Source organism: Poecilia reticulata, chromosome 23, assembly GCF_904066995.2.
Source record: "Poecilia reticulata chromosome 23, P_reticulata-male-v2, whole genome shotgun sequence".
Taxonomy (NCBI): Eukaryota; Metazoa; Chordata; class Actinopteri; order Cyprinodontiformes; family Poeciliidae; genus Poecilia; species Poecilia reticulata.
The window spans coordinates 10,670,290-10,685,378 of record NC_088852.1 but is presented as its reverse complement, the minus strand read 5'-3'; the positions used below and the strand labels follow the sequence as shown (position 1 = coordinate 10,685,378).

The 15,089-nt window shown below is 40.5% G+C and overlaps 1 protein-coding gene across 6 annotated transcripts in view; it reads left to right on the top strand.

The window, feature by feature from the left end:
• The window catches only part of ccdc146 (coiled-coil domain containing 146), a 73,946-nt gene that overhangs the window by 40,728 nt on the left and 18,129 nt on the right, over positions 1–15,089 (top strand). For 5 of the 6 annotated variants that reach the window (XR_532743.3, XR_014086136.1, XM_081604213.1 and 2 more), the window contains exons 18-24: positions 4,039–4,149; positions 4,261–4,398; positions 4,972–5,097; positions 6,745–6,846; positions 8,135–8,236; positions 8,330–8,464; positions 10,974–11,072. Coding sequence is in view for 4 of the 6 variants with exons in the window: in XM_081604213.1 (XP_081460339.1) it covers positions 4,039–4,149; positions 4,261–4,398; positions 4,972–5,097; positions 6,745–6,846; positions 8,135–8,236; positions 8,330–8,464; positions 10,974–11,072 (813 nt within the window). In the remaining 2 variants the exon portion in view is untranslated. Of the gene's footprint in view, positions 1–4,038; positions 4,150–4,260; positions 4,399–4,971; positions 5,098–6,744; positions 6,847–8,134; positions 8,237–8,329; positions 8,465–10,973; positions 11,073–12,941; positions 13,181–15,089 lie in introns of those variants that run through there. The other variant, XM_008400969.3, reaches the window with a different exon arrangement.

Sequence of the window (15,089 nt, the reverse complement as noted above, 5' to 3'; positions counted from 1 at the left end):
TTTGTTTTTGAGCATACCCATGTTGTAGCGAGGACTTCTTTCTTTTGGCTGGACTCTTTCAGTCAGTGATAGGTTGTTCTTGAACAGCCTCTCCAGCTTCCTTTCGTATTTAGGTGACTGCTTTGGGTCGAATGGCTGAGACTCGGGCACAATTTGGTGTTGCAGAAGGAAAATGATCTGAAACACTTCAGAAAAGCATAAACTAAGTTACATTAACCTTCTTGACTGACTTTTACATCCTTAAACCGAGTGAACATTTGATGCATGACATTAAAAGCCAGTTTTAAAGCAGGAAACCCATCTGTCCATCCATTATCTTCCACTTATTCCAGGGTTGGGTTGCTGCCGCTTGTGCCAGCTCCTCTGGGGGGAAACTAGTTGTATTCATCACATCAACTCTGCAAAGAATTTCTCGATGGAACAACTGCCTCTTTGTTGGGGATTAGAAAGTGAGAGTTTTGATTTATTTCATCTTCTAACTGCATTATCTGGCACATCCATAGCGCTGAAATTGTACCGTTATAAAGCAGAGTTATTATGATAATAACTTCGCTCTAAGATTCAGTGATTGTAAACACAGAGCTTGGGAAGCTGTGAATTGTCTGACCACAAAATTTAATTCTGCTGCGGTTCGAGTGCTGACCAAGCTAACTATTGACAATAATTCCTCCATAGAGACTTTGCATTTATTTATTGTTGGCGGTCTCACTGTATATGTCCTTATTTATTATAATTTATACTGTATTCTGTACGTATGTGACCTTTCTTCTTTATTAATCCGTCCCTTTGTCTTTAACTTATATTTATTACGAGGCTCTTAATTGCTCGATCTTGGGACGTGGTTAATAAATAAGGTAATTATTCACGTTTATGATAACACGTGCGGTGTACCGTCCCATTGTGTGGCTCTTTAAGCCGTCGTGTTAACTACTCGCTGAGCTGAAATTATGCAGACGAAATGCAAATTGGAAAGCGGCGCGGAGGCTGTCATCTCCGTGATGTTTTACAGCACTCACAGGCCAAAAGCCCAGCAATGATTTGTAACTGTCGGATGAAGAAAACAAGGAGGCAGGCAACAGACACCGACACGGAGACGGATGGATGGATACAAGGAGACAGACATCAAAGGGACGGATGTATATATATATAAAAAAAGGGTTACAAGTGATGGAACTGCGGAGAAAAGAAGATTGATGCGTGAGCAAAGAAAAGAGAACGAGGTTGATGGAGACGCTCTGTATTCCATCCATCATGACGCATTTAAGTGACTGCGGGCGGATTTGGGTGAAGACGGGACACGCATCAATCAGATCTAACCACACGCTCCTCTTATCCTGGCTGCTGATGAACTGAAGAAGTTGAGCAGCATTAAAAGCTTCAGAGCAGAGTTTAAAATGGTTGATTAATACATTCCGCGGTTGTCGCAAGCAGTTGAGTTAAAAAAAAAAAATAGTGGTGTTGGAAAGTTGCAAATCCTTATTGGCAACTTTAATTTTCTGACGTAAAATAAATGTTAGTCTCTTGAATAAACTGATGACATGCTCAATGACCTTTTCTCAGGTAGCCAGGCCAAGTTTTTTTTTTAGGGGTTAGAAACGAGAAAACCACAACATAGTCGAACCTCGACTCACATAAAGCTCAGTATCGCATTAAGTGTTTTGTCACTACACTTTACACTCTTTTGACAATTTTTTTTGTTCTCGGTTTAGAGAAGGGCCTCTTCTTCTGCAGACACACAATCCCGCAGCAATTTCTGCTGACACTTCCCCGTGTGTGGTTTATTTGAGGCGAAGCCGCTGCCTCGGTGTGTGCTCGGTGGTTCCGGGAGGTGACGGTGATGCTGAACTGAAAGGCTGAGCACAGAGGAGAGAAAATGTAAAAGAGTCATTATTAATTTACGTTGCGACTCGGAACAATTCCCTGCAGGCTTGTCTCCATCTATTTATGGTCAAACAGCAAAAGTTAGGGAACAGTGTAAACTAGAAGCTGGAGGTATGTTTTAAATGAGCCATCATCCTCCTACTTACTGCCTACCCTAATGTATAGGAATGCATTGTGTGGTTAAAGTGCTTCTGTTAATGAAAAGTTAGGATTTTTTTTAAGGTTTCCACGTTTGAACACGTCTTTTATTGTAGAACTTTAAACGTAACTAGTGAGCTATCAACTCCAACTAAAACATGCGGGCGAGGCAGACGCTGTAATACAAACAAATGCCTTTTGCTTCTGTAATGCCTGGCTGAGCCCTGTGCAATGACTCTGCAGGGAAGTCCCCTAAAGGGTTTTTTATCTCCCTCGGAAATGGGAAAAATATGCAAAATATTCAGTTATTTGAATAATAACTATTCATTTCTACAACCTGCATTTGCATGTTCATTGGAAATGTTTTTTTTTTTTTTATTCCTTATTTGTTGCAGAATTTGGACTTCACAATGATGAATGCCAGACAGACTCGGTCCCACTAACAAGCTTTAGTTGTCCCAAACTGCAGACATGGCCCTGTTCACTTGCATCAGTTTTTCTTCATTTTCTTTCCCTCTCTCTCTGTTTTTATATGAATGGTTATTCATACCATCTTTTCCATTTCTTTTTTTTTAAGTCCATCTGCCTCTGTCTGCCTATTCTTTGAGCATATCTTGCTTTTCGGCCTCTCTGCTGTCAACCTCCTCTGTTCCAGAACTAACGGGCAGCATAATATTGTGTCCAACATTTTCTCTTTTTTTTTTGTTTTGTTCCATTTCCTACCGATGTCCTCTTCATTGTGACCGTCATGGCTCCTTGATCGTCTCAAGGTTCATATTCTTTTATTTTGATGGAATGGAGCCTTGTGAATCTGAAATAACAGTTTGGATGAGATATAAAGCTGCAGGTTAAATTATTCCTTTCTTGCACTTAGGTTACAGGCAGAAACTGAATCATTTTCCTACTTATTCTGCAAGAAAATGGACTCATTAGTTGATTCTTTTTGCTGGTATGAGACAACATAGATTTAAGGGTTGGGAGAATGATATTTCAGACCAACACAGATGCAGTATTCTGCAAAATCTATACTTTTTCCAAATGGTGCATGCATTCTTACTGAATTGCTGGTCTTGATGTATTCCAAAACTCTAGGATTGCCTTTAGTTATTTTTGTTTAAACAAAACCCGGGAGGAAAAAAAAAGAGCTTGTACCAATTTTTATCTATTAGTTGTTTTTCCTTTTTGCACATTTTCTTTGTCATTCCTGTGAGTGGGTACAACTCTGTAAAATCTATTAATCCTCTAAAACCGGAGTAAAATGCTCTTTGACAAACTTCCTCTGAATGTTAACGCTGTTCAAGATTTCCCTTCCATTGGTGCAGAAAGGCTGCAGGCTGTTTGGTATAATTAATCTGTTGCAGATAATATAGCAATGCAAACACTTCATTGTGATGTCCTGGCATCTATTACTGACTTTTTATTTTTTCCCTCCTACTTTTACACATCAATTTCCTTCCATTGATGTGAACAGTTAACCTTTCAGTCATGTCAGCACTTTTTACCTCCTCCAACTCCGGTTTTCACTCTCTGACTGACTGCAGCACTTTTGGGATGAGAGTCAGCTGAGGGCCTGAATCTAAAACGTTAACCCTGCCCCCCTCTCTCTCTATCTAGCTCCTTTGACTCATCTCACTTCTGCTTGCCTCCCCCTTTCATTTCTGCTGTCTTAAGAGATGACACGAAACAAAAACAAAAAAGCTTAATCCCTTTCAGGGATCTCGAGGCGCTTTTTAAACTTTATTTTCTCTTATCGCTCGTTCCCAGAGACTTGTCACCTTGTCGGGAGAAGCTCCCATCCACGCACTACATTTAGCAAAGAAAGGTGTTGAGTTTTATCTTTTTTTTTTTTAATCCCAGGGTAGAATATCTTCATTTTCTGAAAGGGGAAAGCACTCGACCAAGAGGAGTAGCTAGAACTTTGCTAGCTGTTCACTTTGCTATTTTGCTCGCTTTGAGAAAGATACAAACATACACGCATCAACACTTAGTGTCTTTTTGCCAATTTCCTGCATCCCTCAGCTGTCGAAAGCAAGAGACGCGACCCTGAAAAGCGTGACTCGTACCCTTGAATGCCGGGAGTTAAAGGGCGACGACCCACCGGCTCCAGAACTCGTCAAGAAAATGGAGCAGGTAGCTAGCTACACGCTAACATTTCCACCCACAACTTACCTCGCGAACTTTAAATACTAAGTTGCAAAATGCGCAGCTAATTCTTCTCCCTGTGTCTGCGTGCGCTCGGAGCTGGAGGCGAACTTGGCCGAGCGCGAGCGTCAGCTGCTGGAGAAAGAACTCCAGGTGGAGCGGGTGACCTGGATGTCGGAGCCGCTGGGGGAGCAGGCGGAGAGCTGCAGGCTCCACAGCCTCTCCGTGGCAAAGAAGGTAGGCCGGTGTTCCTCTGGAAGACGCCATTATCCCGTTAAAAAGGCAGATTTTAATTTAGCACATTTATTCTGCTATAACATTTTTGAATTTATAGCATGGCAGAGAGGAGACTCTAGTCACTATTATGATACAACTTCTGGGAGAATTTCAGCCCATCTTTTATATCTTTTTGCTGTGTCAGTATTTCTCACCCCTGTCACCAAATCATCAGAAGCAGACATAAAAGATGGATGTGGTCCATTTTTGTCCCCCTACAGTCAAATTTGAGTTCTAGGTTTAAAAATTAAGCTAACATCACTGCAGCCCAGTTATTTGTGTGTGTGTGTTTTTAAGTGGACAGTGAAGCGAGCCAGTTCAACTGACTCCCTTTATAAGTAAGCTAATTAGGGACTTGAATCCAAATAGGAGCTGCTAATTTCACATTCGTACTTGTAAAAAGTTTAAAAAGTTTAGCTATCCTTTCCCTTTTCACATTTATTCACTAATTTGTGTGGATGTATTGCATTAAAGCACCATTTTTAAATTGCTTACATTATCTCTGCATATATTTTTTTCCCTGCTTGTTTCTAGCTGAATGAGGCCCGGGCCAAAATCTTCAACATCAACCTCTGTTTGATGGCCGTTTCCGCAGAAGTGTCCATGAAGCAGGCGATCGCTTTGTCTGAACACCGACGGATGAAAGAGAGAGAGCTGCAGGTCAGGCCAGGTCCTTGTTGTCCCTCAGTCAGTCCACACTGTGCTTAAGCTTGCAAATTCACACTGCGGTTTTCCTCCGAGTCTTCCCTTTAGACCCGTTTATGCTGCTCATTTTTAAAAGTAAAACTAATTTAAGAGGTAAAAAAAAAAATCTTCAATTGGGTTATAAGATTTCAACACTGACGGTGGAAAAACAGCAGGGCTGAGAAATGAGAGGTGGTTGCATGGAAAGTGAACTCACTGAGGAATAAACATTAATATTTAGCAACTGCACTGCAGCAATATGTCAATTGCATGGCTAAATCTGTATTTTCACGTGTGAGCTGGTCGCGTGGTAACGACACTCGGTCTAATTTGTTTCATTATCCACATGTCAGTGCAAGGAATAAAAAAAAAGGTGGAGGTTAGGAACCGAGCCGGGAGTTCTGTTTTTAGTGACCCCCGTAACCATGACAACTGTAAGAATTCCTTTAACATCTGAAAAACAAGCTAAGCATTCGCTTGCTTCGTTTCTGGCTTGTCCTGGGTCTGCGCAGGCTTTAAGCATCGACTGATGTGTTGAGGTAAGTTGTATCCTCGGTTTTCTGATTATTTCTTTTTTTTTTTTTTTTTTTTTTTTCACCATTTTCTGTAAAGCAGAAATTTGGTTGTACGTGTGGAACTCCCAGATGTTCAGTTGATTCTCAGATGACTTCCTGACATCCACCGCTGATTTTTCTTCCCTTCGCTTCCCGTTGTTGATGTAAATGGTTAACCTTTCAGGCTCTGGTGGGTTCATGTCGCCACTCTTCACCTCTTCCGTCTCCCAGTTTCTCGCTCCCCAGCTGCAGCGCTTTTGGGGTTAAGTGTGTTGGTTTAGGGTTTGGATCGAAAACGTCCACCTTGCACCTTTCAAATCTCTCTCTCTCCAGCTCTTTTGACTCACCTTCCTAGAGCCTCCTCCAGGGTTCCCACACAGTCTTGAAAGATTTACAGACCAAATGCACGCTCATTAAGAAATTAAAAAGACTTTACATAATGTCCTCTACATTATTTGATTTCAGTAGATGTTTCAGTCATGACTTAACACCTGCTGTTTTTAGAAAAGTGCTGATCATCTTTGTATGCTAGGAAACAATGAGATGACTTGATTCAGCATTGTGTTGATTCCTAATTTTTTTTTTCTTCCTATTTTGTCTTACCAAGTTACAGATGTTGATACGTGACTTTTAAAGCACTTAAAAGTTATTATTTTGTGCGGACCCATCTAGAAACTAAGAAGAGCAAAATAAAATGAGATTTGAACCTGGAAAAATATAAATGTGTAGAAATCATCTTTTTTTTTATTTGCTTCACTTCCATTTCTGCTGTCTTAAGCATTTGTGTCTCGACATCACCTTATTACCTTTGGGGGATCTTGAGGCTTTTTAAACTTTGATTTCTTTTATAGCTCTTTCCGAGAGACTTTTCACCCAGTTTGAAGAAGCTTTTATCAACACAATGCATTTAGCAAAAGAAAGGTCCTGAGTTTTTATATATTTAATCCCTGTTTAGTGGACCTCTTTAATTTCTGCAGGGGAAATCACCTGACAGAGGAAGAAGCATTAGATTCGTACTGCATAAAATGTCAATATGTTATTTTTAACTCTAATATTCCACATCCTTCAGCTGTCAGAAGCCAGAGACAAGATGCTGAAAAACCCCGTTGAGTCCATCGAGTCGGAGGACGAGGCCTCGCCAACTTCAGAACTCGACAATAACATGGAGCAGGTGCCTGCTAATGTTTTCATTTGTAATTTTACCTCATGAACTTTAAAAGACGTGCTGCAAATGTGTAGCTAATTTCTCCGTTTTTTTGTTTTGTTTTGTTTGCATGCATGCACTTGAGAAAATGGCAGCTTGTCTTTTATGTCACATGTCAGTGCAAGAAAAAAAGGCAGATATTATGAACCAAGCTAATGTTTTTAGTGACCCCCGTAACCATGACAACTGTAAGAATTCCTTTAACATCTGCAAAACAAGCAAAGCATTAATTTGCTTCGTGTCTTATCGTCCTGGGTTTGAGCAGATTTAAGTTTTGACTGATGTGGTAAGTTAAGTATCCCTTGTTTTCTGTTCTATGCTGACAACAAGGGGCTCCTATTGTTGTCGTCTGCTTCAAAGTTTGACATGCCATGTGTTAAGTTTTTTTTAACCATTTTATGTAAACCAGAGCGATGATTGTATGTGTAAATCCCAGCGTTTCAGCCGATTCTGAGATACTCAAACCACCTCATCTGCCACCAAACACCATGTTATTTTTGAAGCCTTTTTTCCAACCTTTCTGTTGCTTGTGCTGAATGTTAAAAATTCCTCTTCATCCCACCAAGATACCGAAACGTATCCAGTTGCTGACATGTGATTGACTGATTTATTATTTATTTGTGTGAAGATAGATTTTAGATAAAATGCTGTGAAGTGCATTTTTGACTTCCTGGCATCCACCGCTGATTTTTCTTCCCTTCGCTTCCCGTTGTTGATGTAAACGGTTAACCTTTCAGGCTCTGGTGGGTTCATGTCGCCACTCTTCACCTCTTCCGTCTCCTAGTTTCTCGCTCCCCAACTGCAGCGCTTTTGGGGTTAAGTGTGTTGGTTTAGGGTTTAGATTGAAAATGTCCACCTTGTGCCTTTCAGATCTCTCTCTCCAGCTCTTTCACTCATCTTTGAAGAAGTAAGAGAAGCAAAATAAAATAGTATATCAGCCTGGAAAAGCATGGATGTGTAGAAATCATCTTTTCTTTTTTACTTGCTTCACTTCCATATCTGCTGTCTTAAGTGTTTGTGTCTCGACATCACTTTATATCCCAAAGACTTTTCACCCAGTGTGAAGAAGCTCCCATCAACTCAGCACCTTTCATTTACCAAAGAAACGTGCTGAGTTTTTATCTATTGAATCCCTGAATAGAGGGCGTCTTTAATTTCTGCAGGGGAAACCACCCGACAGAGCAAGTAGCAATAGATTCGTACTGCTTAAAATGTCAATTTGTTGTCTTTTACTCCAATTTTCCACATCCTTCAGCTGTCAGAATCCAGAGACACGAGGCCAGAAAGCATCAATGAGTCCAACGATTCAGAGGACGAGGCCTCGTCACCTTCAGAACTTCACAGAGAAATGGAGGAGGTGCCTGTTGGCGTTTTCATTTAGAATTTTACCTTGTGAACTTTAAAAGATGTGCACAGCTAATTTCTCCCTGTTCTTGGTGTGCACTCGAAGCTGCCTGAGCGTGAGAGTCAGCAGCAGCCGGAAGAAGAAGGAGCGGAGCAGGAGACCGGTCTGTCAAAGCCGCTGGTGGAGCAGACGGAGGTCTCCAGACTCGACGGATTCGGCGACCTCTCCGAGTCATGGAAGGTAGCCTGGACAGAGTGTTATTCAAATCATATTCTGAATATTTTAGCAACCCAGCAAATGTTTGAAGCTCAGACTGTTATTTGGTCCCAATTCAAAGTTCTTTAATCTTAATTTGAGTATCCAAACTAACATTATTCTTAAAATTTTGAAAAGCAGCTTATGTGCTGCCTCTACTAAAAGGTGGAGAGTGAAGTAAGAAAATAAAATGTAGACAAATTTCCAAGCTTTTATTCCTCACCAAAATATTTGAAAACCATGTCAATTCTCCTAAATCCAAAAACATTGAAATTCAAGAGCATCCCAGAAGTTTATTCTCAAAAATTGGAGCATAAAAGCATCTGGACATAAGCAGGAAAAAAGTGTCCGTGTACAAATATTTGGCCATATGGATTTATGACCGCCTTCTTTCCTTCCCCCCCATATGGAACATCTGTTACAAAAGCGCAAATCTGTTCCTCGCTTCTTACATCGGCACAAATCTCGTCTCGAGCTGTTTGGTAGGAAAAATCTGGTACAAACAAACAACTTCCCTGACTGCGTTGAACTATAGAGACATTATCTACGTGAATGAAGCTCCCTCCAGTCCTCCATTGTCTGAATTCAATATGTCAAAGTGCTTTCACTACAATTGCTGCCTTCAGGACGCGTCATGCGCTTTATGCTTTCATGGCCTTCACTAAAACAAAGGGAGCAGCAGCACTGGCTTGTATTTATTTATAAGGCTGCCCTGCTGGCGAGCGACCTGCCGCCATATTTGTTTTGTTTTTATCTCGTGTCTGCAGTCAAAGACCTTCATCGTGTCAGCTTCTGTTCTGATCCGAACTCGGAAGGAGAAAAGAAAAGCTTTCTCTTGGTTCTGGAGTAATTTGCAAAAGTCGCACTAAAACTCTCAGTTTATTCCCATGGATTGCTTTTAAATTTAGTGAAATCTTAATCTTATGCTCAAATCTTACTGGGTTTTTCCCCACTTAACCTTGAGTAAATTTCATGACATTTTAATTGTATCTCCATTATTTTTGCATATTGTACACCAGTGTGTCTCTTGACCAAGTCTCCCTCATTGGAGAATTATCTCAATGAACTTCCTGGTTAAATAATGGTTGACTGAAATAAATAAATAACATTACACTGCTGGCATTTTTAAATTTCTAATGTAGTACTAAGTGCTTTGCGATTCTGTGTGTGGAGTATTACCAGCTTACTTTTAGGGAAATTGCCGTTGGTCTTTTATCTGTCTTTTGCTCCGTCAGTATTCCTCACCCCTGTCACCGACTCATCAAAAGCGCAACATAAAAGATGGATGTGGTCCACATGACATCCCTTCTTTTTCTTTTTTTTCTTTTTTAGTTTTTTGACAGCCAGTTTGAAGCTCAACATGAAGCTGTCATCATCTGAGAGAACATGAGCAAAGCGACTGCAGCACCCTTCTGTTGTATTTTTTTACTCCACGGAGATTTGCAAAAATGCTCAAACCATTTTCCCCACATTTTTTGGTAGATTAAAACAAAAAACCTTGGGGGTGTTTTAAGGGATTTTTTGTGAACGGCTATTGCAACTACTGAGATTTTTGTTTGTAGCTTGACACAAAGTGAAATATCTGAAAGCCACGTATCGTTTTGATAGAGTGATGGCCTTCCTTTCCAGTAAGATCGGAATAATACAAACTATTTTGAAAAACACATGTGGGATCTGGCACTTGCCTAAACCCTGAAAGTATTTTTATCTCCTCATTTCCAGCAGATTTGTGTCTAGATGAACATCAGTAACATTAACAATTTAAAAAGAAAAAAAATGTTGTGGCTTATCTTGTAGAGCTTACCGTAAAGCAGGCGGCCAGCTTGTCCGAGGTCAGACGAGGTTCCAGTCAGCCACGGCGCTACCATTTGTAAAAGTGTAAACTAAGCTTTAATAAAGTGAAACCATCCATGTTAACATCCTGTGCATGTGTTCTCCCTGAGATACAGGCACATAAACTAAAGTTATGGCTGACATTTAATCCGGTTCTGATATTCAAAATATCACTAGAGAGCATTCAGACTAACTTTAAACTGCTTAAACTCTGTTACATATTTGTATTTAAAGAACTATGTTCTGTTTACTTCAAGTAAAGGAGCATTCAAATCTCTGCTTTATACAGAAATTGTACATTTGAAGCCGTGTTTGCTTTTTTTTTTTTTTTTTTTTTTTGCCTCCTATAAATATTTTATCAAGTAAAACATTTTTTTTTGTGGATTCCCAACATGCACTGTAAATATTTCAAGAGGTTTGTGTTAATACCCCGTTGAATCGCTGGGGCTGATGCATGCCTGCAGCACGCCACTTGAACCTTGAGGTAAAAGACGGAGAGGTCCAACGTTCCCCGCATCCCGGTACCAAAGCAACCATCTACTTTTGGCTGTGGCCAAATGGTGAATTGAGCCATGACACTGCAAGCTCGGTGAAACCGATGCAAAATGGGCGTTTCCTGCTCTGCTCTTATGTTTTTTTTTTTTGTTGTTGTTTTTTTCAGCTGCCAAAAGTGCCGTGGTATTTTGACCCAGAGGAGACCTTTAGGAGGGCGGAGCGAGACAGGAGACTGAGGCAGAGAGCAAAAGAAGAGAAAAAGAGGGTAAGCAATCAACTGTTAAAAAGTCACACGATGCACTTCAGAGCAAATAGAGTGTCAAAGAAATGGTAGGCAAATGTATATGTGAAAAGTTGTGTCTTTAAAGGAAACTCGCAGAAAAAAAATCAGGCAAGAAGGCTGAAATGTGTATCAAAGCTTTTCTCAAAAAATAAAACGAAGCTCCTAAAATAACATAAAATAAACTGCAAGCTTAAGGCTAAAAAAATTACAATTAAAAAAGAAGCTACGTTGGCTTATTTTTAATTGTTTTAGACCTGAAGCCTTTCTTTGCTGCTTTGTGTGCAAACAGCAATTAAGGCACTTATGTCTTGTGAGATTTAACAGCAGTTTATCTGCCTGCTGCTATGAGCTGGAAATTGAGGAAAATGACAAAAAGGAATGGACACAAGGTTTTTTTTTCCCCCTCCTTCCATCTCTCCACTCAGCTGGGTCCACCATGGTTAGACATCGATCCATCACCCACATCGGGTTCAGATCGATTGAGCCCACCACTGTCTTTGTTCTGTGGACCAATATCGACTTCATTAGAGCCAGAAACAACTTCTCCTGTCTCGGTTAAAACAAACTCAAACATATATATATATATATATATATATATATATATATATATATATATATATATATATTTTGTATAAATATAAATTAACCTCTGCTCGTCAGTACAGATTAAAATCAAACATTAAAACATAATTAGCAAAATGTCATGCTTCAGTTGTTTCCTTTGTGTTCTATGACTTTATATTTTTGTGGGATTTTTTTATGTAAAGCACTTTGAACTGCTTTGTTGCTGAAATGTGTTATAAAAACCTAACTTGATTGAAGATTGAGTAAATTAAGAAATTAAAGCATTTTAATAAAAAAAACCAAATGATTAGATTAGGGATTCTGAATGACCAAGTCAAATATTTATTTTTTTTACTTTTGCAAACTGCTTATGCTTCCCCTGAAGAGATGTAGCCCTGGGCAGTCAGCCATCTGGAAAAACAAAACAAAACTGGGTAGTTAAAATTATCTTCTGTCTTTTTTGGCCAAGCCAATACATAATCATTTTAGATTCATTTCATTGGCCTTTTTAGTTTTTCATGTCTCTGTTTAAACCTCGTTGAACTCCATTTATTGCTGCATCATTCAAACCTCCACATTGCTTGGTTGTCTTTACATTTATCTGGTTGATTTATTGTCCTTTTTCTAGTTTCTTCTCTTGATTTTGCAAAAGCAGAACCCAATCATCCCTTGAAATAAAGCTCATATACTTGCTAAATTATATGACAATTATATGACAGCCACGTTTATCTCAGTCCAGTCCAGAGCTGGCCCTGGTCCAGAGCTACAGACAGTTTTAGTTGCAATGCCAATAAATGGTTGCAGCTGCTTCAAATGCTTCCACACCAGCTGTTGACTTGACCAAGGGGGCGACCAGCACCACAGATTATCTGTTTCTGCTAGTTTGAATTACCAGAATTGCTCACGGATCCAGTAAAAAGCTATTAGTGTTAGTGTTGGCTTGGGGAAGATTCTTGGCCAGGGATCCGTCTGACTTTCTCTGGCTCCTTTCCCAATAAACAAAAGACCTTCACTCAACAGAACCGTCACCGTTGCCTCCAACTTTGTTCGGCCTCATTATTTTCAACTCAATCACTCAACTGTTTGCTCTTTTCTTCTGGAGCTCCATAAAAAATGTACTGCTTGTTGCGTCTTTTTTCCATTTCCATGATTAAGATTCAGGAAGGTCTGGATTTAAGTATTTAATTCAAGGTCATGCAATCTCGCATGAAATATTAAAAGTGCTTCTGGTGTGTGGTTCTCTCTCTGTGCGCGTGTGTGTGTGCGTGTGCGCGCGTGTGTGTGTAGCTTGCTGAGGAAAATAAGTGGAGGCAGCTGCCAAGTGGAGTGTTGACCACAGCCGAAGCTCGCCCCAACGCGTACATCCCCCTGGACGACCCCCTCGGTCTGCCCGTACCCTTCGGACGCTTCGCGCCCGTCAAACCCCGCCCACAGGGGGCCTACATGAGGAATTATCGCAATCTGACAGTGAAATCCTGGAACTTTTAGAGGGAGGAAAAAAAAAAAGAATCTTGGCAACATTTAAATTTCTCTGTCTTCTTTCAGTTTCACCGGTATTCCTTCGTTCCCATATCTTTTCTGGAAGTGCTTAATGTAAAAGCGAAAGTATGACATCGAGTGTTTTGTTAGCATAATGTTCCCCTGTATGATTTCACAATCGCCACACTGCCTAGCAACACATCAGCACCGCTCAGACCTCCTCTCCCTCGAAGATGAGATTAATTTCTTAAACTATTCCCACACATTCTTCGGCTTTGTTGTTGTTTCACCCTTCACGGTCGTAATCTTTAAAGAAATTGCAACGGGGTCTGTCTGAGCTTCACGACGACCGGCAAGCCTGCGCGGCGCTCGAAAATGATAAATCTGGAGAGGAAGCGGAAGCAATGAAAGAGCATGAAGAATGACAAAGAGAGAGGAGAATTTAAATGAAGGTGACGGAGAGCTGGAGGAGGCGGTAGAGGAGATTCAAAGTTAAAATGGGATGAATCAGAGGGCTGCAAATTGGGTGGAGAGTTCAAAATTTGGGGGAAGTGGGCGCTTCATGCCAAAACATGAAGTTGAGCCTTAAAACGGCAACGTCTGCCATAAATAAATCAAATCAATTTGTTAAACCCAGAAATTCCCCCGAATTAACGAGCAGACGCCTCTGATGGCTGGTGAGTTGATGTACGAGTCTGTGGAAAGAGAAGATGTGCAGGAGGAAAAGTCCTGAAACAGCTGGTGTGCACCATGTCAACCCTGACTGGTGCTGCTAGCAGCATGAGTCAACTTCCTAAGAAGAAACCAAGGGACAAGTGTGTGTGTGTGTGTGTGTGTGTGTGTGTGTGTGTGTGTGTGTGTGTGTGTGTGTGTGTGTGTGTGTGTGTGTGTGTGTGTGTGTGTGTGTGTGTGTGTGTGTGTGTGTGTGTGTGTGTGTGTGTGTGTGTGTGCGCACATGTGTGTGTGATCATCCATTGCAGATTCACGCTGGAAGCTGTCAGATTAACTTGGCCCCAAACTGTTCGGCTGCTACATAACACCGGCAGCATAAGAGTGTGGATGAGACCATTAGATGGAGAAGGACTATTTACACTTAAAGATTCACATGTATGATTTTAATGTGAAATGTCACACGAGTGTTAAAACGCAGAGGGTTGGTCTTTCCGTAAATATGACTTATCTTGCGAAATCCCTGCTCCTACTTTTTGACTTCATTGAAAGTCAGCCCAGCCTTTTAAACTATACCAGGTTAATGGGTGTGTTTATGTGAACTTTTAGCAATTTTTTTCTTGTGAGGTCAGACACTAATGTTGGACGAGAAGGTCTGGCTCACAGTGTATGCACTAATTCATCCCAAAGGTGTCCCATTAGGTAAAATTCAGTTGTCTGTGTTAACATTGTCCTTTTGGACCTTCATTAAAAAAGATGATGAAAATCAGTATTTACATTCCAGTTTTAATCCAGTTTTATGAGCATGCATGGTCTTAAAAAATATGAATCGGTTTAAAAAGAGTTAAGGAGGTACTTCATCAAAGCAAAAACACTTTAAAAACTGGAAACATTCAACCAAAAAAAAAAGAAAAAGAATCATTTACAGCTACTGCTTTGTGGGGGTTGATTATTTAAGCCACATGCTTCCACCTCTCCTTTAACCCGGCTCCATCTTAATTCAAAAACTAAATCCTGCAGGAAAGTTTGAATCTGCCTCCCCGTGTTTACACGTTCTGCTAAAAGGCTGCCGTACAAATCTGTGTTGAAATCAGACTTGATGTGTGGCAGACCACATCGAGCCTCTCTGTATGCGAAGCCTTTTGTCGGCTGGTGATGAAGCTGATGGGATGCAGCAGCATTACAGGAAACACACAGGAGGAGGGGGTACAGAGCGCGTGTGATTTATAAATACAGTTAACGTTCGATGGTCGTAATCGAACAAAAAAAAAAGATTAGCAGCTCCTA